This window comes from Oncorhynchus tshawytscha, linkage group LG30, assembly GCF_018296145.1.
Source record: "Oncorhynchus tshawytscha isolate Ot180627B linkage group LG30, Otsh_v2.0, whole genome shotgun sequence".
Lineage (NCBI taxonomy): Eukaryota > Metazoa > Chordata > Actinopteri > Salmoniformes > Salmonidae > Oncorhynchus > Oncorhynchus tshawytscha.
Window position 1 is genome coordinate 47,734,075 of NC_056458.1, and position 25,450 is coordinate 47,759,524.

The 25,450-nt window shown below is 46.8% G+C and overlaps 1 protein-coding gene across 2 annotated transcripts in view; it reads right to left on the bottom strand.

Moving 5' to 3' along the window:
* Positions 1-8,368: 8,368 nt before the first annotated feature.
* Positions 8,369-25,450, bottom strand: part of smg6 (SMG6 nonsense mediated mRNA decay factor) — a 42,997-nt gene continuing 25,915 nt past the window's right edge. The window contains exons 13-21 of one of the 2 annotated variants that reach the window (XR_006080350.1): positions 22,579-22,738; positions 22,182-22,401; positions 20,778-20,957; positions 20,361-20,504; positions 15,838-15,982; positions 10,875-11,137; positions 10,675-10,756; positions 8,724-10,131; positions 8,369-8,557 (exon numbers count right to left, since the gene is read on the bottom strand). Coding sequence is in view for 1 of the 2 variants with exons in the window: in XM_042309088.1 (XP_042165022.1) it covers positions 10,001-10,131; positions 10,675-10,756; positions 10,875-11,137; positions 15,838-15,982; positions 20,361-20,504; positions 20,778-20,957; positions 22,182-22,401; positions 22,579-22,738 (1,325 nt within the window). In the remaining variant the exon portion in view is untranslated. Of the gene's footprint in view, positions 10,132-10,674; positions 10,757-10,874; positions 11,138-15,837; positions 15,983-20,360; positions 20,505-20,777; positions 20,958-22,181; positions 22,402-22,578; positions 22,739-25,450 lie in introns of both variants that reach the window. The other variant, XM_042309088.1, reaches the window with a different exon arrangement.

A 25,450-nucleotide genomic window follows, 5' to 3' on the forward strand; every position in this document is an offset into this window, starting at 1 on the left:
ATTTTTATACCACTTAAATAAATAATAATAAAAGTATTTCTATGAGATATGTGATTTGTGTGTGGGTTATATGTATATATATATATATATAAACGATTGGATTTAAACTGATTAGCCACTCTGAAAAATGAGCAGTGACACTTTTAGTTAGTTATATATATATATATATATAACTAACTATCTAGTATCATTACTTTTAATATTATTTGTGGTATTAAGGCTATCAAATATTTTATTTTTTGATATTGTTAAACAAAAGTATAAGTCTGATAGAATATATATAACAAAATTCATTTAGGGACTGTTATTTTGAAGAGAAATCGCCGAGGTCACGGCCTTATTCTTGCTAGGTCTTGCTCATAGAGAATGATAGAGGCCTCTAGTGGCCAAAAGGCTGCGTTTTCACATGGGCAGCGCAGCAGTCAGGCACAGTGGACGTGTCATAATACCCACAAAACCGAGCGGTAAAACCCAGTAACGTTTCCATACGTTTTTTCACCATTCATTTTTGTGAGTATAATTTTATAACTACTTCATATAAGGTCTGTGTTTCGTGTAGACTTATCAGAGCGTGACGTTTTGATAAACGTGTCATTTTCTTGCAAAGAAGGTTGAGTTTTATCAATATTTTAGCCTCAATTTACTCTCAAATTTGAAACGCTAATTAGCAACATAGAACACCACAGCAAGACAACAACTTCCTGCAGGAAGATCCTGCATGTCATCTCTACCGAAATCCGAGACCCGTGACCAATCCATGAATTTATTTAGTCCCGTTTAGCTAGTTCGTGAAATTGAGGAGAAAAAGGCGGGAGAAGACCACTAGAAGTCTGGCCATGTGGAGAAGACCACTAGAAGTCTGGCCATGTGGAGAGACCACTCGAAGTCTGGCCATGTGGAGAAGACCACTAGAAGTCTGGCCATGTGGAGAAGACCACTAGAAGTCTGGCCATGTGGAGAAGACCACTAGAAGTCTGGCCATGTGGAGAGACCACTCGAAGTCTGGCCATGTGGAGAAGACCACTAGAAGTCTGGCCATGTGGAGAGACCACTAGAAGTCTGGCCATGTGGAGAAGACCACAAGAAGTCTGGCCATGTGGAGAAGACCACAAGAAGTCTGGCCATGTGGAGAACACCACTAGAAGTCTGGCCATGTGGAGAGACCACTAGAAGTCTGGCCATGTGGAGAGACCACTCGAAGTCTGGCCATGTGGAGAAGACCACTAGAAGTCTGGCCATGTAGAGAAGACCACTAGAGTCTGGCCATGTGGAGAGACCACTTGAAGTCTGGCCATGTGGAGAACACCACTAGAAGTCTGGCCATGTGGAGAGACCACTAGAAGTCTGGCCATGTGGAGAGACCACTAGAAGTCTGGCCATGTGGAGAGACCACTAGAAGTCTGGCCATGTGGAGAAGACCACAAGAAGTCTGGCCATGTGGAGAACACCACTAAAAGTCTGGCCATGTGGAGAGACCACTAGAAGTCTGGCCATGTGGAGAGACCAGAAGTCTGGCCATGTGGAGAACACCACTAGAAGTCTGGCCATGTGGAGAGACCACTAGAAGTCTGGCCATGTGGAGAGACCACTTGAAGTCTGGCCATGTGGAGGAGTCTGGCCATGTGGAAAACACCACTAGAAGTCTGGCCATGTGGAGAACACCACTAGAAGTCTGGCCATGTGGAGAACACCACTAGAAGTCTGGCCATGTGGAGAACACCACTAGAAGTCTGGCCATGTGGAGAACACCACTAGAAGTCTGGCCATGTGGAGAAGACCACTAGAAGTCTGGCCATGTGGAGAAGACCACTAGAAGTCTGGCCATGTGGAGAACACCACTAGAAGTCTGGCCATGTGGAGAAGACCACTAGAAGTCTGGCCATGTGGAGAACACCAGTAGAAGTCTTGAACCCGACTGAACATCTCTGGAGAGACCTGAAAATAGCTGTGCAGCAACGCTCCCCATCCAACCTGACAGAACTTGAGAGGATCTGCAGAGAAGAATGGGAGAAACTCCCCAAATACAGGTGTGCATCACTGCCTGGTACGGCTATTGCTCGGCCTCCGACCGCAAGGCACTTCGGAGGGTAGTGCGTACGGCCCAGTACATCACTGGGGCAAAGCTGCCTGCCATCCAGGACCTCTACACCAGGCGGTGTCAGAGGAAGGCCCCAGTCACAGACTGTTCTCTCTACTACCGCATGTCAATCGGTACCGGAGTGCCAAGTCTAGGACAAAAAGGCTTCTCAACAGTTTTTACCCCCAAGCCATAAGACTCCTGAACAGGTAGTCAAATGGCTAACCGGGCTATCTGCATTGTGTCCCACCACCTGCCAACCCCTCTTTTACGCTACTGCTACTCTCTGTTCATCATATATGCATAGTCACTTTAACCATATCTACATGTACATACTACCTCAATCAGCCTGACTAACCAGTGTCTGTATGTAGCCTCGCTACTTTTATAGCCTGTCTTTTTACTGTTGTTTTATTTCTTTACTTACCTGCACACACACCTTTTTATTCGCACTATTGGTTAGAGCCTGTAAGTAAGCATTTCACTGTTGTATTCGGCGCACATGACAAATAATCTTTGATTTGATTTGCAAAACTTGTAGCGTCATACCCAAGATGACTCGCTGCCAAAGGTGCTTCAACAAAGTACTGACCTGGTTGGTACCCCCACACTACAACCTGGTTGGTACTGTAACCTGGTTGGTACCCCCCCACACTACAACCTGGTTGGTACCCCCACACTACAACCTGGTTGGTACCCCCACAATACAACCTGGTTGGTACCCCCACACTACAACCTGGTTGGCACCCCCACACTATAACCTGGTTGGTACCCCCACACTGTAACCTGGTTGGTACCCCCACACTACAACCTGGTTGGTACCCCCACACTACAACCTGGTTGGTACTGTAACCTGGTTGGTACCCCCACACTGTAACCTGGTTGGTACTGTAACCTGGTTGGTACCCCCACACTACAACCTGGTTGATACCACCACACTACAACCTGGTTGGTACTGTAACCTGGTTGGTACCCCCCACACTACAACCTGGTTGGTACCCCCACACTACAACCTGGTTGGTACCCCCACACTACAACCTGGTTGGTACCCCCACACTACAACCTGGTTGGCACCCCACACTATAACCTGGTTGGTACCCCCACACTATAACCTGGTTGGTACCCCCACACTGTAACCTGGTTGGTACCCCCACACTGTAACCTGGTTGGTACCCCCACACTGTAACCTGGTTGGTACCCCCACACTACAACCTGGTTGGTACCCCACACTACAACCTGGTTGGTACCCCCACACTACAACCTGGTTGGTACTGTAACCTGGTTGGTACCCCACACTGTAACCTGGTTGGTACCCCCACACTGTAACCTGGTTGGTACTGTAACCTGGTTGGTACCCCCACACTACAACCTGGTTGATACCACCACCCTATAACCTGGTTGGTACCCCCACACTACAACCTGGTTGGTACCCCCACACTACAACCTGGTTGGTACCCCCACACTGTAACCTGGTTGGTACCCCCCACACTACAACCTGGTTGGTATCCCCACACTACAACCTGGTTGGTATCCCCACACTGTAACCTGGTTGGTACCCCCACACTGTAACCTGGTTGGTACCCCCACACTACAACCTGGTTGGTACCCCCCACACTACAACCTGGTTGGTACCCCCACACTACAACCTGGTTGGTACTGTAACCTGGTTGGTACCCCCACACTGTAACCTGGTTGGTACCCCCACACTGTAACCTGGTTGGTACTGTAACCTGGTTGGTACCCCCCACACTACAACCTGGTTGATACCACCACCCTATAACCTGGTTGGTACCCCCACACTACAACCTGGTTGGTACCCCCACACTATAACCTGGTTGGTATCCCCACACTATAACCTGGTTGGTACCCCCACACTACAACCTGGTTGGTACCCCCACACTATAACCTGGTTGGTATCCCCACACTACAACCTATATGCTTGTTGAAGTCTGGCTTGACTCTGAAGAATTTGCCACATTCTTGGCACTGATACGATTTCTCTCCAGTGTGAAGTCAATGGCTGGATTTTTTTTTAGAGAAGAGGCTGATGTGAAGCCTTTTCCACATGCAGAGCACTTAAAGTTTCTCCCCTGTGTGAGTCATCATATGCCTCACCAGATGCCCCTTGCAGTAGAAGCATTTGTCACATTCTTTGCACTCGTGATGTGTTTAATGCACACTGGACACTTGTGTTTTTTCTCCCTGTGACTTATCTTGTTTTTTTTTTAAAAAGTCTTTGGTTTCTTCAAGCCTTTACTGCACACAGGACCTCTGTATGTCGCTGCACCTGGGTAAATAGTCCTCACGTTTGTTTGAAGGAGTACTTGCATCTGAAGGATTTGCCACATCAGTATATATGTAAACACATCATTGCGCACCACAACCACACGTAAATAAAGCAGACAACTGATTTTAATCAAAACAAATACTTTATTCAAACAGAAAATGGAAAAGCATTGAGAGGCTAGGACATGCAGGCCTGTGATTTCAGTTAGCTAGCTAGTTTCACCCAAATTTTCTTGAATAAATTAAAAGTGTACACACACACACACACACACACACACACACACACACACACACACAAAGGTAAAGACCAAACGATCGAGAGTATCAACTAATGTTTTCTGTAGTTGTTCGTAGACTTGGCTAACAGACTGTTACAGACGTGTGTGTTCCTGTCATATAGACTGGTAATAAACAGAGGGCTAACTAACTCTGGACGGTCTGTAGAACTGGTAACACAACGTGAGCACGCATAATAAAACGATCACAGCATGCCGACATGACGTAAGCATTTACGTCAGGTAAATGTCATTCACAGATGTTATATTTGTTTACAGCGTGTGGGACGTTGTATGGTTGTGAAAGTACTGTGACGCGGGTTCATATGCATGAAGAGTTGTTTGCGTAACCAGGGGTTTCCTTAAGCAAAATGTAAGGGCCGGGCAAAGTGACCGGGCACGTTTTAATTGATGACATCAGACGTCATCTGAACATTTTAGCGGACCATTATGCATCGGCTGCATCAACCCATTTAGTGCATTCACCCACGGTGTTCAGAATGACAGAAATCACATTTAGATTATGTTTATTCATCTTAACCAAACATGCAACTCCTGTAATGAAGCTGCCAAATAAAAAAAGGCATTTTCGTGAGAAAACACCGTTTGATATATACACACTACATGACCAAAATATGTGGACACCTGCTCATCGAAAATCTCCTTCCAAAAATCATGGCCATTTAATATGGAGCTGGTTCCCCCCTTTGCTGCTATAACAGCCTCCACTCTTCTGGGAAGGCTTTCTACTAAATGTTGGAACATTGCTGCGGGGACTTACTTCCATTCAGCCACAAGAGCATTAGTGAGGTTGGGCACTGATGTTGTCGATTAGGCCTGGCTCGCAGTTGGCGTTCCAATTCATCCCAAAGGTGTTCGATGGGGTTTAGGTCAGGGCTCTGTGCAGGCCAGTCATGTTCTTCCACACTGATCTCGATAAACCATTTCTGTATGGACCTTGTTTTGTGCACAGGGGCATTGTCATGCTGAAACAGGAAAGGGCCTTCCCCAAACTGTTGCCATAAAGTTGGAAGCACAGAATCGTCTAGAATGTCATTGTGTGCTGGAATGTAATTATTTCCCTTCACTGGAACTAAGGGGCCTGAACCATGAAAAACAGCCCCAGACCATTATCCCTCCTCCACCAAACTTTACAGTTGGCACTATGCATTGGGGCAGGTAGCGTCCTCCTAGCATCCACCAAACTTAGATTCATCCATCGGACTGCCAGATGGTGAAGCGTGATTCATCCCTTCAGAGAACGCGTTTCCACTGCCCGCGACCTTTCCACCACTCCAGCCGACGCTCGGCGTAGCGCATGGTGATCTTAGGCTTGTGTGCAGCTGCTCGGCCATGGAAACCCATTTCATGAAGCTCCTGACGAACAGTTCTTGTCAGTTCCAGAGGCAGTTAGGAACTCTGTCGTGAGTGTTGCAACCGAATGTAACAGTATAACTGTAGACCGTCCCCTCGCCTATACCCGGGCGCGAACCAGGGACCCTCTGCACACATCAACAACAGTCACCCACGAAGCATCGTTACCCATCGCTCCACAAAAGCCGCGTCCCTTGCAGAGCAAAGGGGAACTACTACTTCAAGGTCTCAGAGCAAGTGACGTCACCGATTGAAACGCTATTTAGCGCGAACCACCGCTAACTAAGCTAGCGTTTCACATCCGTTACACGAGGACAGATGATTTTTACACGCTACAGCACTCGGCAGTTCCGTTCTGTGAGCTTGTGTGGCCTACCACTTCGCAGCTGAGCCGTTGTTGCTCCTAGACGTTTCCACTTCACAATAACAACACCTACAGTTGACCGGGGAAGCTCTAGCAGGGCAGAAATTTGACAAACTGACTTGTTGGAAAGGTGGCATCACGTTGAAAGTCACTGAGCTCTTCAATAAGGCCATTCTACTGCCAATGTTTGTCTATGGAGATTGCATGGCTGTGTACTCGATTTTGATACACCTGTCAGCAACGGGTGTCTGAAATAGCCGAAATCCACTATTTTGAAGTGGTGTCCACATACTTTTGTAAACACAGTGCATCTCAGATCATCATCTCTGTTAGAAAGAGGATCTAACGATGTATTGTTGATATGAAAAACCAATAGAATAGGAGAGAAATGGCTTAATGAGGAAGTCTTTATAAAATAATTGCCTCCACGTTTATGGTCGAACTTTGTAAGACATGCCTCATAATATGAAGTAAAATCTTTCGGGTGCCTTCAGAGAAAGTATTCACACCCCTTAACTATTTCCACATTTTCTTACGTTACAAACTGGGATTAAAATTGATTTTTCGGTCAACGATCTACACAAAATACTCTGTCAAAGAAAAATTCAAAACACAAATATATATTGATTAGATAAGTATTCGACCCCCTGAGTCAATACATGTTAGAATCACCTTTTATCAGCGTTTCCAGCTGTGAGTCTTTCTGGGTAAGTCTCTAAGAGCTTTACACACCTGGATTGTACAATATTTGCACTTATTCTTACAAAAATTGTTCAAGCTCTGTCAAGTTGTTTGTTGATCATTGCTAGACAGCCATTTCCAAGTCTTGCCATAGTTTTTACTTAAATTGGAATTAAATCTAACTCGGCCAGTAAGGAACATCTAATGTTGTCTAGGTAAGCAATTCTAGTGTGTATGTTTTAGGTTATTGTCCTGCTGAAAGGTGAATTCATCTCCCAGTGTCTGGTGGAAAGCAGACTGAACCAAGTTTTCCTCTAGGATTTTCCTGTGCTTAGCTCTACTCTGTCTTTTTATCCCCCAAAAAAAAGCCACCAAAGAGGGGGAAGAGAAAATATGTGGTAGTGAGTAATAAGTATTTTATAACACTTTATATTAAGGTCAAAAAAGTTAAATTCTTCACCATTTTTTTTTGCAGTATTACTTTAGTGCCTTATTGCAAACAGGATGGGATGTTTTGGAATAGTTTTCACTCTGTCAATTAGGTTAGTATTGTGGAGTAACTACAATGTTGTTGACCCATCCTTAGTTATCTATCTCAGCCATTAAACCTTGTAACCATTTTAAAATCACCATTGGCCTCATGGTGAAATTCCTGAGCGGTTTCTTTCCTCTCCGGCAACTGAGTTAGGAAGGACGCCTGTATCTTTGTAGTGACTGGGTTTATTGATACACCATCCAGAGTGTAATTAATAACTTCACCATGCTCAAAGGGATATTCAATGTCTGCTTTTTTTGTTTTTTACCAAAAGGTGCCTTTCTTTGAGAACCGTTGGAAAACCTCCCTGGTTGAATCTGTGCTTGAAATGAGTCATTTAGTCATTTAAAAATCATGTTGAACATTATTGCACAGTCGGTCCATGTGACTTGTTAAGCACTTATTTAGGCCATAACAAAAGGGTTTGAATACTTATTGACTCAAGACATTTCAGCCTTTCATTTTTAGTTCATTTCTAAAAACATCATTCCACCTTGTCATTATGGGGTATTGTGATGTCATTATGGGGTATTGTGATGTCATTATGGGGTATTGTGTGTAGATCAGTGACACAAAATCAAATCCATTTTATATTCAGTCTTTTAAGAACAAAATGTGGAAAAAGTCAAGTGGTGTGAATACTTTCTGAAAGCACTGTTTTCAAAATGCATAATGCCTCCTGCTCACATTGCCAGGTGGTGGGTGAGGCGCTGATAGACTGCTTACCGTTGCATATGCACTCAAATTGGAGGCGCACTTCAATAAAGGCATACCAGTTGAGAAATAAAAATAGTAGTTATTTATTAATTTTTTTAATCGTGGCAATCAAAACTGTTAACACGCGATTGCATTTAGAATTGTTGCGTAATAATAACTGGGCTTATAAAAGTGCTCTTCAGTCCAGCAACGAGCTGAACCAGAGTCTCAGCAGCAGCAGCTCTGTATGCCGTGGGAAGATGGGACGACTGGGGAAAAAGGAACGCGACAATTTAATTCCACTTAATTATGCACATTTACCTACAGGCCGATAAGCAGGACCGGATAAATGTATTTCCAACAACAACAACAAAAGCAATCTTTTGCAAATGGGATTCTTCCGGACAATTTGGCAAATTGTATTTATCGCCTTACCTTGTTTTACTTTTTTAGGGAGTGGGGAAAAATCTGCCAATTACCAGTAACGAGAAATCCTGTTACGCACGCGCACACACACACACACACACACACACACACACACACACACACACACACACACGTTACTGAACATATCTAGCCAGTTAGATATGTTCACTCAGATCAGCAGAGTTCTATACTCAATGTGAATAAAAATGAATAGAAGCTGAACAAGCTGTTGGTGGTAAAAACCCAAGAGAAACAAACTAAATATATGATGAAATAAAACATTCAAATCTTATTTGACTTGTTAAAAAAAACTTAAAAACAAACCAAAACGGTAATCAGATGGACGAGCTCTTCTGTAGAGCATAAACATTACACACACACACACAATGGACACCTACTAAAACACACCTCACATCCACAATGCTAAATCAGAAAAGGTCTGTTTTCTGCGTCTTTTTAAAACATTTTTTAAAGCTGCTCTTTTATAGAAACCCCAACTTGGAAATGACTCCGTCACCATCAAGCTGCTGGGGGTACCAACATCACCAACACTGTTGCTGGGCAACTGGGATGCAAACCACATCCTGGCCATCCGAGGCTGAGCGTGTGGCTCAGCGTCAAGGAGATTAAGGTGGGGGTACCAATCCCCTATCTAATACAGCAGAACCTGGTAACCCATCACCACAGCCTCCCTCCTTGCCACTACAGGGCCTCTCTCTGTGCTGCTCTGGGGTTACAAATCACACAGCCAGTGATAAGTCTTCAGTCAGGCTACGGCCTTCCTCCTCAGCCCTAACCTCTCTCTCTCTCTCTATTCCTTCTCTGCTCTGTCGTTTCCACAGAGATAAATACTGCTGCTGGCCTTGTGAACACACTGCAGAAGTTATGAAGGGCGCACGGCTGGAATGGAGAAGCCAGATAATAACACACACCTCTTCTCCCCTCTCTCTCTTCTACAGTTCTTCCTGCATCTCTCTCTGCTCCTGTCCTCCCTCCTCCTTCCCTCTGAGAGAAGCAGTTATTAACACACACACCTCACCACAACGAGAGGAGAAAAAAGCTCTCAGACAATTCAACTCATTCCACTCCTCCAAAACCCCCCCCCCTTTTTTTCCACCAAAAAAAAAAAGAGTTTCTCCTTCGTCTCTCTCCCCCCAACAGTCTTCTCTTCTGCATTAGCATATATTCTCCTTCTCCACTCCAAGGTGGTGTGGGAGGTGGCCAGCGGTTATCAGCAGTTGATTGGTTGTCTGGGTGCTCTGGGCGTGGTCTGTGTGTGACCCGGTTCAGCCCACTTTGGCCCAGGTGAGGAAGGCAGGAATGTCCCTGACCGGCACATTCCTGGTCAGGGCTTTGACCCGCAGGTTACGGTCATCTGTCAGGAGAACCACCTCCCGACGCAAACGCACTGGACCGTCTGGGAGAGAGGAAAGAAGAGAGAGGAGGGGAGATAAGAGAGACAGAGGGAGGAGGGAAGGGAGGGGAGACAGAGGGAGGAGGGAAGGGAGGGGAGACGGTATGAGAGACGGAGGGAGGAGGGGAGGTATGAGAGACAGAGGGAGGAGGGGAGGTATGAGAGACGGAGGGAGGAGGGGAGACGAAGGAAGGAGGGAAGGTATGAGAGACGGAGGGAGGAGGGGAGGTATGAGAGACGGAGGGAGGAGGTGAGATATGAGAGACGGAGGGAGGAGGGTGGTATGAGAGACGAAGGGTAGATATGAGAGACGGAGGGAGGAGGGGAGGTATGAGGGGAGGAGGGGAGGTATGAGAGACGGAGGGGAGGAGGGGAGGTATGACAGACGGAGGGAGGAGGGGAGATATGAGACATGGAGGAGGGGAGATGGAGGTGGGAGGTATGAGAGACGGAGGGGAGGGGAGGAGGGAGTAAAGGTAGAATAACTATAGTATAGACAGATTGTGCAACACATGCATGAGTGTGTTGGTGGAAGGAGACAGCTACTTGTCTGTGCAGGCATCAAGCTTTTAGCCTCATCTTTGCAGTAGTGGAGACAGCAGGACAAGATGACATCATCATTGTTTCCCTGGAGGGGGGGAGAGACCGGTAAATCTAAAGCTGAATTTCAATGACTTTCCGGAATTGGATGAAATAGCATTGACTTGCAGTGGAAGACTGCTCCAAACTCTAATTCACACACACACCTGTTGTCCGGAGGTGTCTTCGCTGCGGAAGGCGATAGACTCTAGTTGACTTCCTCTGCTGGTCAGCGCTCTGAGACAGGGCTCCCTGGCCTCGAACCCTCGCTCTAGAAACGCCACGGCAACCTTAGCCTTCTCCTGGACCGACCGGGCGTGGGTCGGTCCACCACCACCGGTGTTTCCACGACAACCACTGCCACCACGCCCACTGCCAGAGCCATCGCAGCTCTCCTGCCCCTTTGCCAGACCATCCAACTCTGTTATCACTGGAGGAGGGGAGGGAGAGAACAGGGAGCAATGAGGAAGGAGAGAGGAGGGGGAGAGAAGAGAGAGAAATGAGGAAGGGGAGAGAAGGAGGGGGAGAGAAGAGAGAAATGAGGAAGGGAGGGGCAGAGAAGAGAGAAATGAGGAAGGGAGAGAGAGAGAAGAGAGAGAAGAGGGAGAAATGAGGAAGGAGAGAGGGGGAGAGGAGAGAAATGAGGAAGGGAGAGAGAGAGAAGAGAGAGAAGAAGGAGAAATGAGGAAGGAGAGAGGGGGAGAGGAGAGAAATGAGGAAGGGAGAGAGAGAGAAGAGGGAGAAATGAGGAAGGGAGAGAGAAGAGGAAGGAGAGAGAAGAGAGAAATGAGGAAGAGAGAGAGAAGAGGGAGAGAGAAGAGGAAGGAGAGAGAAGGAGGGGGAGAGAAGAGAGAAATGAGGAAGGGAGAGAGGAGAGAGAAGAGGAAGGAGAGAGAGAAGAGGAAGGAGAGAGAAGGAGGGGGAGAGAAGAGAGAAATGAGGAAGGGAGAGAGAAGAGGAAGGAGGGGGAGAGAAGAGAGAAATGAGGAAGGAGAGAGAAGAGAGAAATGAGGAAGGGAGAGAGAAGAGGAGGAGGAGAGAAGAGAGAAATGAGGAAGGAGAGAGAAGAGGAGGGGGAGAGAAATGAGGAAGGAGAGAGAAGAGAGAGAAGAGGAAGGAGAGAAGAGAGAGAGAAGAGAGAGAGAGAAGAGTGCAAAGACATCTACAGTCAGAACTAAACATTCCCCTAACTCCTAAAAATCTGATATTGATGGCTGCCTAACTATCTCTCTCACTCTCTGCTCGGGAAACACATTTTTACATTGCCAAAGCAAGTGGAATAGACAAACAAAAAGGGAAATAAACAGTCAACATTACTCAGAAAAGTTGTAAAAGTTGTAAAATAATCGTTTGGCAGAAGCAATCAGGCTAGGCTAGGGCAGGGTAGGCTTGGGTAGGATAGGGTCGGCCAGGCTTGGCTAGGGAAGGGTAGGCTTGGGTAGGATAGGGTCGGCCAGGCTTGGGTAGGGTCGGCCAGGCTTGGGTAGGATAGGGTCGGCCAGGCTTGGCTAGGGCACGGTAGGCTTCGGTAGGATGGGGTCGGCCAGGCTTGGGTAGGGTCGGCTTGGGTAGGGTAGGGTCGGCCAGGCTTGGGTAGGGTAGGGTCGGCTTGGGTAGGGTCGGCCAGGCTTGGGTAGGGTCGGCCAGGCTTGGGTAGGGTCGGCCAGGCTTGGGTAGGGTCGGCCAGGCTAGGGTAGGGTCGGATAGGCCAGAGTAGGTTAGAGTAGGATAGGGTAGAGTAAAGTGGGGTAGGCTAGGGTAGAGTAGGATAGGCTAGAGTAGAGTAGGATCGAGTCGGCCAGGCTTGGGTAGAGTCGGCTAGGGTCGTCTAGGCTCGGGTCGGTTTGGCTAGGGTAGAGTCGGATAGGGTAGGGTGGAGTAGGATAGGGTAGAGTAGGATAGGCTAGGGTAGAGTAGGATAGGGTAGAGTCAGCCAGGCTTGGGTAGGGTCGGTTAGGCTAGGGTCGTCTAGGCTCGGGTCGGCTTGGCTAGGGTAGAGTAGGGGATAGGCTAGAGTAGAATAGGGTAGGCTAGGGTAGAGTAGGATAGGCTAGGGTAGAGTAGGATAGGGTAGAGTAGGATAGGCTAGGGTAGAGTAGCATAGGCTAGGGTAGAGTCAGCCAGGCTAGGCTAGGGTAGAGTAGGATAGGCTAGGGTAGAGTCGGCCAGGCTAGGGTAGAGTCGGCCAGGCTAGGGTAGGCTAGGGTAGGGTAGGGTAGAGTAGGGTGGGATAGGGTAGAGTAGAGTAGGGTGGGATAGGGTAGGGTAGAGTAGGATAGGCTAGGGTAGAATAGGGTAGGATCGGCTAGGGTAGAGTAGGATAGGCTAGGGTAGAGTAGGATAGGCTAGGGTAGAGTAGTGTGAGAGTTCTGCCTTATTATTATACGACCATGCTGGTCATTTATGAACATTTGAACATCTTGGCCATGTTCTGTTATAATCTCCACCCGGCACAGCCAGAAGAGGACTGGCCACCCCACATAGCCTGGTTCCTCTCTAGGTTTCTTCCTAGGTTTTGGCCTTTCTAGGGAGTTTTTCCTAGCCACCGTGCTTCTACACCTGCATTGCTTGCTGTTTGGGGTTTTAGGCTGGGTTTCTGTACAGCACTTTGAGATATCAGCTGATGTACGAAGGGCTATATAAATAAATTTGATTTGATTTGATAGGCTAGGGTAGAGTAGGATGGGGTAGGCTAGAGTAGGATAGGCTAGGGTAGAGTAGGATAGGCTAGGGTAGAGTAGGATAGGCTAGGGTAGAGTAGGATGGGCTAGGGTAGAGTAGAATAGGCTAGGGTAGAGTAGGATAGGCTAGGGTAGAGTAGGATAGGGTAGAGTAGGATAGGCTAGGGTAGAGCAGGATAGGCTAGGGTAGAGTAGGATAGGCTAGGGTAGAGTAGGATAGGCTAGAGTAGGATAGGATAGGCTAGAGTAGGCTAGGGTAGAGTAGGATAGGGTAGGATAGGGTAGAGTAGGATAGGGTAGGGTAGAGTAGGATAGGCTAGGGTAGAGTAGGATAGGGTAGAGTAGAATAGGCTAGGGTAGAGTAGGATAGGGTAGGCTAGGGTAGAATAGGATAGGGTAGAGTAGGATAGGCTAGGCTAGGGTAGAGTAGGATAGGGTAGAGTAGGATAGGCTAGGGTAGGATAGGCTATTCCACATTATATGTTGAGTTACAGCCTGAATTAAACATTTATTAAAAATAATAATTATCTCACCCATCTACACACAATAAATAATACTGGAGACAAACTATGAAAAACACATATGGAATCATGTAGTAACCAAAAAAAAGTGTATTTTATAAAAAATATATTTTATATTTATATTTTTATATTTTATATTTGAGATTCTTCAAAGTAGCCACCCTTTGCCTTGATGACAGCTTTGCACACACTTGGCATTCTCTCAACCAGCTTCATGAGGTAGTCACCTGGAATGCATTTGATGTCTAAACTATTATTCTACAATGTAGAAAATAGTAAAAATAAAGAAAAACCCTTGAATGAGTAGATGTGTCCAAACTTTTGACTGGTACTGTAAGTATTCAATACATGTTAGAATCACCTTTGGCAGCGATTACAGCTTTGAGTCTTTCTGGGTAAGTCTCTAAGAGCTTTGCACACCTGGATTGTACAATATTTGCACTTATTCTTTTAAAAATTCTAAAAGCTCTGTCAAGTTGGTTGTTGGCTACCTGCCGCCCCTACACTCTAACCACTAGGCTACCTGCCGCCCCTACACTCTAACCACTAGGCTACCTGCCGCCCCTACACTCTAACCACTAGGCTACCTGCCGCCCCTACACTCTAACCACTAGGCTACCTGCCCCCCTAACCACACTCTAACCACTAGGCTACCTGCCGCCCCTATACTCTAACCACTAGGTTACCTGCCTCCCCTACACTCTAACCACTAGGCTACCCTGCCGCCCCTACACTCTAACCACTAGGCTACCTGCCGCCCCTACACTCTAACCACTAGGCTACCTGCCGCCCCTACACTCTAACCACTAGGCTACCTGCCGCCCCTACACTCTAACCACTAGGCTACCTGCCGCCCCTACACTCTAACCACTAGGCTACCTGCCGCCCCTACACTCTAACCACTAGGCTACCTGCCGCCCCTACACTCTAACCACTAGGCTACCTGCCGCCCCTACACTCTAACCACTAGGCTACCTGCCGCCCCTATACTCTAACCACTAGGCTAACCCTGCCGCCCCCACACTCTAACCACTAGGCTACCTGCCGCCCCTATACTCTAACCACTAGGTTACCTGCCGCCCCCCTAACCACTCTAACCACTAGACTACCACTAGGCTACCTGCCCCCTACACTCTAACCACTAGGCTACCCCTGCTGCCCCCTACACTCTAACCACTAGGCTACCTGCCGCCCCACACTCTAACCACTAGGCTACCTGCCGCCCCTATACTCTAACCACTAGGTTACCTGCCTCCCCTACACTCTAACCACTAGACTACCTGCCCCCTACACTCTAACCACTAGGCTACCCTGCCGCCCCTACACTCTAACCACTAGGCTACCTGCCGCCCCTACACTCTAACCACTAGGCTACCTACCGCCCCTACACTCTAACCACTAGGCTACCCTGCCGCCCCTACACCTAACCACTAGGCTACCTCTAACCACTAGGCTACCTGCCCCCTACACTCTAACCACTAGGCTACCTGCCGCCCCTACACTCTAACCACTAGGCTACCTGCCGCCCCTACACTCTAACCACTAGGCTACCTACCGCCCCTACACTCTAACCACTCGGCTACCCTGCCGCCCAGTGTATATTTGGCCTTCTGTTTGAGGTTATTGTCCTGATGTAAGGTGAATGTCTCTCAGTGTCTGTTGGAAGTCAGACTGAACCAGGGTTTCCTCTAGGATTTTGCCTGTGCTTAGCTCTATTCTGTTTTTTTTATCCTAAAAAACAAACTCCCTAGTCCTTGCCAATGACAAGCATACCCATAACATGATGCAGCCACCACCATGCTTGAAAATATGAAGAGTGGTACTCAGTGATGTGTTGTGTTTGCCCCAAGGGGTGTGAATACTTTCTGAAGTGTTTTGGTGAGGCGGTCGATGAATTCACTGTATGTTTGTTAGTGTGTGGTAGTTACCTATGAGGGGCACCACCACAATGTAGGTCCCAGACTGAAGCAGCGTCTTGAGGCCGGTGAGGTGGTCGATGAAACCGTTGGTGTCGGGGACCAGGAAAAGAGGACGGATCTCTAACTCCAACTGACCACACGTCTGTAACACCGCCTGGACGGAGGGAACACACGCACACACACACACACACGTTACAAATCAAAATCAAATCAAAGTTTATTTGTCACGTGCGCCCGAATACAACAGGTGTAGTAGACCTTACAGTGAAATGCTGAATACAACAGGTGTAGTAGACCTTACAGTGAAATGCTGAATACAACAGGTGTAGTAGACCTTACAGTGAAATGCTGAATACAACAGGTGTAGTAGACCTTACAGTGAAATGCTGAATACAACAGGTGTAGTAGACCTTACAGTGAAATGCTGAATACAACAGGTGTAGTAGACCTCACAGTGAAATGCTGAATACAACAGGTGTAGTAGACCTTACAGTGAAATGCTGAATACAACAGGTGTAGTAGACCTTACAGTGACATGCTGAATACAACAGGTGTAGTAGACCTCACAGTGAAATGCTTACTTATGAGCCCCTAACCAACAATGCAGGTAAAAAAATGTTACTTTTATTTCTTATTCTATTTTACAAGTAATTAAAGAGCAGCAGTGAAATAACAATAGTGAGACTATATACAGGGGGTACCGGTACAGAGTCAATGTGGAGGCTATATACAGGGGGTACCGGTACAGAGTCAATGTGGAGGCTATATACAGGGGGTAATCGGTACAGAGTCAATGTGGAGACTATATACAGGAGGTACCGGTACAGAGTCAATGTGGAGGCTATATACAGGAGGTACCGGTACAGAGTCAATGTGGAGGCTATATACAGGGGGTACCGGTACAGAGTCAATGTGGAGGCTATATACAGGGGGTACCGGTACAGAGTCAATGTGGAGACTATATACAGGGGGTACCGGTACAGAGTCAATGTGGAGGCTATATACAGGGGGTACCGGTACAGAGTCAATGTGGAGGCTATATACAGGGGGTACCTGTACAGAGTCAATGTGGAGGCTATATACAGGGGGTACCGGTACAGAGTCAATGTGGAGGCTATATACAGGGGTACCTGTACAGAGTCAATGTGGAGGCTATATACAGGGGGTACCGGTACAGAGTTAATGTGGAGGCTATATACAGGGTGTTATGGTACAGAGTCAATGTGGAGGCTATATACAGGGTATTACGGTACAGAGTCAATGTGGAGGCTATATACAGGGTATTACGGTACAGAGTCAATGTGGAGGCTATATACAAGGTATTACGGTACAGAGTCAATGTGGAGGCTATATACAGGGTGTTACAGTACAGAGTCAATGTGGAGACTATATACAGGGGGTACCGGTACAGAGTCAATGTGGAGGCTATATACAGGGGGTACCGGTACAGAGTCAATGTGGAGGCTATATACAGGGTGTTACGGTACAGAGTTAATGTGGAGGCTATATACAGGGGGTACCTGTACAGAGTCAATGTGGAGGCTATATACAGGGGGTACCGGTACAGAGTTAATGTGGAGGCTATATACAGGGGGAACCGGTACAGAGTCAATGTGGAGACTATATACAGGGTATTATGGTACAGAGTCAATGTGGAGGCTATATACAGGGTGTTATGGTACAGAGTCAATGTGGAGGCTATATACAGGGTATTACGGTACAGAGTCAATGTGGAGGCTATATACAGGGTATTACGGTACAGAGTCAATGTGGAGGCTATATACAGGGTATTACGGTACAGAGTCAATGTGGAGGCTATATACAAGGTATTACGGTACAGAGTCAATGTGGAGGCTATATACAGGGGGTATTACGGTACAGAGTCAATGTGGAGGCTATATACAGGGTGTTACAGTACAGAGTCAATGTGGAGACTATATACAGGGGTACCGGTACAGAGTCATGTGGAGCTATATACAGGGGGTGTACAGAGTCAATGTGGAGGCTATATACAGGGTGTTACGGTACAGAGTTAATGTGGAGGCTATATACAGGGGGTACCTGTACAGAGTCAATGTGGAGGCTATATACAGGGGGTACCGGTACAGAGTTAATGTGGAGGCTATATACAGGGGGAACCGGTACAGAGTCAATGTGGAGACTATATACAGGGTATTACGGTACAGAGTCAATGTGGAGGCTATATACAGGGTGTTATGGTACAGAGTCAATGTGGAGGCTATATACAGGGTATTACGGTACAGAGTCAATGTGGAGGCTATATACAGGGTATTACGGTACAGAGTCAATGTGGAGGCTATATACAAGGTATTACGGTACAGAGTCAATGTGGAGGCTATATACAGGGTATTACGGTACAGAGTCAATGTATATAGTGTGTGTTACCAGTATCTAGTCCCTGTGTGTATATAGTGTGTGTATAGTGTGTATATAGTGTGTATATAGTGTGTATAGTGTGTGTTACCTGTATCTAGTCCCTGTGTGTATATAGTGTGTGTATAGTGTGTGTATAGTGTTTCTAGTGTGTATATAGTGTGTGTATAGTGTTTCTAGTGTGTATATAGTGTGTGTATAGTGTTTCTAGTGTGTATATAGTGTGTGTATAGTGTTTCTAGTGTGTATAGTGTGTATATAGTGTGTGTATAGTGTTTCTAGTGTGTATAGTGTGTATATAGTGTGTGTATAGTGTTTCTAGTGTGTATAGTGTGTGTTACCTGTATCTAGTCCCTGTGTGTATATAGTGTGTATATAGTGTGTGTATAGTGTGTATATAGTGTGTGTATAGTGTGTATATAGTGTGTTACCTGTATCTTGTCCCTGTGTGTGTATAGTGTGTGTATAGTGTAGTGTGTGTATATAGTGTGTATATAGTGTAGTGTGTGTATATAGTGTGTATATAGTGTAGTGTGTGTATATAGTGTAGTGTGTGTATAGTGTGTATATAGTGTAGTGTGTGTATATAGTGTGTATATAGTGTAGTGTGTGTATATAGTGTGTATAGTGTAGTGTGTGTACATAGTGTAGTGTGTGTATATAGTGTGTATATAGTGTGTGTTTCTAGTGTAGTGTGTGTATATAGTGTGTATATAGTGTGTGTTTCTAGTGTAGTGTGTGTTACCTGTATCTTGTCCCTGTGTGTGTATATAGTGTGCATGTAGTGTGTGTATAGTGTTTCTAGTGTGTATAGTGTGTGTATAGTGTGTGTTACCTGTATCTAGTCCCTGTGTATATAGTGTGTATATAGTGTGTGTATAGTGTGTATATAGTGTGTATATAGTGTGTGTATAGTGTGTATATAGTGTGTATATAGTGTGAATACAGTGTGTATATAGTGTGTGTATAATGTGTATATAGTGTGTATAGTGTGTGTTACCTGTATCTTGTCCCTGTGTGTATAGTGTGTGTATAGTGTAGTGTGTGTATATAGTGTGTATATAGTGTAGTGTGTGTATATAGTGTAGTGTGTGTATATAGTGTGTATATAGTGTAGTGTGTGTATATAGTGTGTATATAGTGTAGTGTGTGTATGTAGTGTGTATATAGTGTAGTGTGTGTATATAGTGTGTGTATATAGTGTGTATATAGTGTGTGTAGTGTGTATATAGTGTAGTGTGTGTATATAGTGTGTGTATAGTGTAGTGTGTGTGTAGTGTGTGTATATAGTGTGTATATAGTGTAGTATAGTGTGTATATAGTGTAGTGTGTGTATATAGTGTGTGTGTATATAGTGTGTGTATATATAGTGTGTGTATATAGTGTGTATATAGTGTAGTGTGTGTATATAGTGTAGTGTGTGTATATAGTGTAGTGTGTGTATATAGTGTAGTGTGTGTATAGTGTAGTGTGTGTATAGTGTAGTGTGTATATAGTGTAGTGTGTGTATATAGTGTAGTGTGTGTATATAGTGTAGTGTGTGTATATAGTGTAGTGTGTATATAGTGTGTGTATAGTGTGTGTGTATATAGTGTGTATATAGTGTGTGTATAGTGTGTATATAGTGTAGTGTGTGTATATAGTGTGTGTATAGTGTGTGTATAGTGTGTATATAGTGTAGTGTGTGTATATAGTGTAGTGTGTATATAGTGTGTGTATAGTGTGTATATAGTGTAGTGTGTGTATATAGTGTAGTGTGTATATAGTGTGTGTATATAGTGTGTGTATAGTGTGTATATAGTGTAGTGTGTGTATATAGTGTGTGTATATAGTGTGTGTGTAGTGTGTGTATATAGTGTAGTGTGTGTATATAGTGTAGTGTGTGTATATAGTGTAGTGTGTGTATATAGTGTAGTGTGTGTATATAGTGTAGTGTGTGTATAGTGTAGTGTGTGTAGTGTAGTGTTACCTGGATCTTGTCCCTGTGTGTATATAGTGTAGTGTGTGTATATAGTGTAGTGTGTGTATAGTGTAGTGTGTGTAGTGTAGTGTTACCTGGATCTTGTCCCTGTGTGTATATAGTGTAGTGTGTGTATAGTGTAGTGTGTATATAGTGTAGTGTGTGTAGTGTGTGTTACCTGGATCTTGTCCCTGCGTTTCTGCTGCTCAGCCAGTTTGTTGGTGAGGGCGCTGCGTCTGGCCCGGAGCTCTCGGATGTCATCCTCACTGCCATCATCACCGTCCGACACAGACGACTCCGCCTCCACGATGACGTCATCACTCTGCGACACAGCAACGGAAGAGAAGGACATTACAAAACTGAGACACACACAATCACACACACACACACACACAATTACACACACACACACACACACACACGACTCAGCTAACCAAGGTCTTCATGAAGGTGACTAGTTGCTATATGATAACTGACCATTGACATGGAAATCAATGTTGTGAGGTTCAGCATTAAAACACGGTTGAATCAGCTGTTTAACTTCCGTTGTTTGGGTAAAAGCCAGCGACACACAGGGGACAGGAGACGGACACACCTCTCTCTCTGTCTGCGAGTCCTGTCTGCTGCGTGCGTCGCCGGGGCGACCGGGTTGGGGAGAGGTTGCCATGGAGACGTACTTCCCTCCTTTAAAAGCCAGGAGAGGTTCTTCCTGTCCACACAGAGCCTCCAGGAAATACTTCAATACTGTTACCCTTTTACAGTCTGCAGCTATCGCCTAGAGAGAGGGAGAGAAGGGGGGTAGAGGGAGAGAAGGGGGGTAGAGGGAGAAAGGGGGAGAGGGAGAGAAGGGGGAGAGGGAGAGAAGGGGGGTAGAGGGAGAGAAGGGTGGAGAGGGAGAAAAGGGTGGAGAGGGAGAAAAGGGGGGAGAGGGAGAAAAGGGGGGGAGAGGGAGGGAGAAAGGGGGAGAGGGAGAAAGGGGGAGAGGGAGAAAGGGGTAGAGGGAGAAAGGGGGAGAGGGAGAAAGGGGGAGAGGGAGAAAGGGGGGAGGGAGAGAAGGGTAGGAGAGGGAGAGGGGGAAGAAGGGGGTAGAGGGAGAAAGGGGGGAGAGGGAGAGAAGGGGGAGAGGGAGAAAAGGGTGGAGAGGGAGAAAAAGGGGGAGAGGGAGAAAAAGGGGGAGAGGGAGAGAAGGGGGTAGAGGGAGAGAAGGGTGGAGAGGGAGAAAAAGGTGGAGAGGGAGAAAAAGGGGAGAGGGAGAAGGGGAGAGGGAGAAAAGGGTGGAGAGGGAGAAAAGGGGGGAGAGGGAGAAAAGGGGGAGAGGGAGAGAAAAGGGGGTAGAGGGAGAGAAGGGGGTAGAGGGAGAAAAGGGGGAGAGGGAGAAAGGGGGGAGAGGGAGAGAAGGGGGAGAGGGAGAGAAGGGGGGGGAGAGGGAGAGAAGGGGGGAGAGGGAGAGAGGGAAGGGGGAGAGGGAGAAAGGGGAGGGGAAAGGGGTAGAGGGAGGGGGAGAGGGAGAAAAGGGGGGGGAGGGAGAGAAAAGGGGGGGGAGAGAAGGGGGAGAGGGAGAGAAGGGGGAGAGGGAGAGATTGTGGGGGAGAGGGAGAGAAGGGGGAGAGGGGAAAGGGTTAGTGTGGAGAAAGTGTGGGGGAGAGTGTGTGAAGTGTGGGGGAGGGAGTGTGTGTTAGTGTGTGTTAGGGGGAGAGGGAGAAAAGGGGGGGAGGGAGAAAAGGGGGGAGAGAGGAGAGAAGGGGGAGAGGGAGAGAAGGGGGAGAGGGAGAAAAGGGGGAGAGGGAGAAAAGGGGGAGGGAGAGTGTGGGCGGAGAGGGAGAAAAGGGGGAGAAAGGTGGGGAGAGGGAAAAAAGGGGGAGAGGGAGAAAGGGGGGAGAGGGAGAGAATATTGGTCTACTGATACGGTTTTGTGATTGTGTGTGTTAGTGTGTGTTAGTGTGTGTGTGTGTTAGTGTGTGTTAGTGTGTGTTAGTGTGTGTATGGTGGATAAACTCACTGTATCCCCAGTGCAGTCTACGTAGCAGGGTTCCTGTGGGGCAGCGAGCAGCGGGACGAAGCCGGCCAGTAGCCTGTCCTCCTCCAATAGCAGCAGGCGGAGCTCCTCATCCCCCTCGCCTCCGTCCCCGTCTGCCTTGTACAGAGGCGCCTCGCCGTGGTCGACACGCGCCAACGCATTACACAGGTCTGCCAGGCTACGCCACACATCAAGACTACAGCTACAGGGGGAGAGAGAGGAGAGTGTGTGTGTGTGTGTGTGTGTGTGTGTGTGTGTCAGTGTGTGCCTCAGAATCTTTTAAATTAAAAGTCTATTACGTTTGCAATTGAGTGCCAATTCCACCCAACCAGTCAACAAACAGGGAAAAAAAGAGCTCATTGTGTGTGTGTGTACTTACTCTATACGGCAAGGTGGAGGATTCCATTGGTTGGGGTGTCCAAGCATCCAATCAGACCAGACCTTGACGCTAGGCAGCAGCTCCCTCAGGTCCAATGGAAAGGCAGAAACTCTCACCATCCCCTCCTGCCCCTCTTCTCTCTCCTCCGCTGGGATGGGCTCTGAGTGATTGAGATTTAGCGAGTGAGTGCTTGATAAAGAATTAGCAAATGAGTGCCGATCTACTTCGATCAAGAGGCTAACAAGGAGGCTACTCCTAGCACGGTGCTTCTGAATAAACAGTGCCTCTTCTCAGGATTCCTGAGAGGGACAGGCGGATACATTTGTGATGAGCCAGTTTCGCCAACAAGATTGTTTGGCTCGGGGCTCTCCATCCCCAAATATTTACTGTGGCAACAGTGCTCTCAAGTGGCTCGGTCAATGGGGTTGCCAAAGTTACCGGTTGCCAGGGTCCCCGAACCTGGTATGGGCCGGGCATCAGAACGCACCGTTCCTTCACCACGATCAGACACGGTCCTCGGGGTGTTGGATCGATAAAACATCCCAGTCCTCGGGGTGTTGGATCGATAAAACATCCCAGTCCTCGGGGTGTTGGATCGATAAAACATCCCAGTCCTCGGGGTGTTGGATCGATAAAACATCCCAGTCCTCGGGGTGTTGGGAAAAACATCCCAGTCCTCAGGGTGTTGATAAAACATCCCAGTCCTCAGGGTGTTGGATCGATAAAACATCCCAGTCCTCAGGGTGTTGGATCAATAAAACATCCCAGTCCTCAGGGTGTTGGATCGATAAAACATCCCAGTCCTCAGGGTGTTGGATCGATAAAACATCCCAGTCCTCGGGGTGTTGGATCGATAAAACATCCCAGTCCTCGGGTGTTGGATCGATAAAACATCCCAGTCGGGGTTGGATCGATAAAACATCCCAGTCCTCGGGGTGTTGGATCGATAAAACATCCAGTCCTCGGGGTGTTGGATATGAAAAACATCCCAGTCCTCAGGGTGTTGGATATGAAAAACATCCCTAGTCCTCAGGGTGTTGGATATGAAAAACATCCCAGTCCCGGGGTGTTGGATATGAAAAACATCCCAGTCCTCGGGGTGTTGGATCTGAAAAACATCCCAGTCCTCGGGGTGTTGGATCGATAAAACATCCCGGTCCTCAGGGTGTTGGATACAAAAACATCCCAGTCCTCAGGGTGTTGGATACGAAAACATCCCAGTCCTCGGGGTGTTGGATATGAAAACATCCCAGTCCTCGGGGTGGCGCTGGGCACCTCATGAGATAATATATGAGAGACTAGCAGCGTGTTTCGTCCAGTGGCGGACATGCAGAGTGTTGCCATGGGTGATGAGGACATGCAGAGTGTCACCATGGGTGATGAGGACATGCAGAGTGTTGCCATGGGTGATGAGGACATGCAGAGTGTTGCCATGGGTGATGAGGACATGCAGAGTGTTGCCATGGGTGATGAGGACATGCAGAGTGTCACCATGGGTGATGAGGACATGCAGAGTGTCACCATGGGTGATGAGGACGGTGAGGCATCTTCCCAGATCTCACAACGTGGGTGCGGATCTACTTTCCGTGAGGGGGGGGTCCTATCTCTACGGAGTGGAGACTGCACCCCTCGGTTGTGGCCAATGTACACTAACAGTCAAAAGATTGTACAATAATAGTGAATACATCAAAACTATTAAATAACACATACGAAATCATGTAGTAACCCAAACAAAAGTTTAACAAATCAAAATATATTTTATATTGGAGATTCTTCAATGAAGTCACCGTTGGCATTGATGACAGCTTTGCACAATCTTGGCATTCTCTCAACCAGCTTCACCTGGAATGCTTTTCCAACAGTCTTGAAGGAGTTCCCACATATGTTGAGCACTTTCTGGCTGATTTTCCTTAACTCTGCAATCCAACTCATCCCAAACCAACTCAAGAGATTGTGGAGGCCAGGTCATCTGATGCAGCACTCCATCACTCTCCTTCTTGGTCAAATAGCCCTTACACAGCCTGGAGGTGTGTTGGGTCATTGTCCTGTTTAAAAACAAATGATAGTGGGACTAAGTGCAAACCAGATGGGATGGCGTATCGCTGCAGAATGCTGTGGTGGCCATGCTGGTTAAGTGTGCCTTGAATTCTAAATAAATCACAGACAGTTTCACCAGCAAAGCACCATCACACCTCCTCCTCCATGCTTCACGGTGGGAACCACACATACAGAGATCATCATTCACCTACTCTGTGTCTCACAAAGACACGGCGGTTGGAACCAAAATCTCACATTTGGACTCAATCGACCAAAGAACAGATTTCCACCGGTCTAATGTCCAGTGCTCGTGTTTCTTGGCCCAAGCAAGTCTTTTCTCCTTATTGGTGTGGTTTCTTTGCAGCGATTTGACCATGAAGGCCTGATTCACGCAGTCTCCTCTGAACAGTTGATGGTGAGATGTGTCTGTTACTTTGTGAACTCTGTGAAGCATTTATTTGGGCTGCAATTTCTTAGGCTGGTAACTCTAATGAATTTATCCTCTGCAGCAGAGTTAACTCTGGGTCTTCCTTTCCATAGCAGTTGATGATTTTTGTGACAAAGTTCTTGAAATGTTCCATATTGACTGACCTTTATGTCTTAAAATACTGATTGACTGTTGTTTCTCTGTGCTTATTTGAGCTGTTCTTGCCATAATATGGACATGAACTTTTACCAAATAGGGCTATCTTCTGTATACCACCCATACCTTGTCACAACACAACTGATTGGCTAAAACATATTAAGGAAAGAAATTCCACAAATTAACTTTTAACAAGGCACACCTGTTAATTGAAATGCATTCCAGGTGACTACCTCTTGAAGCTGGTTGAGA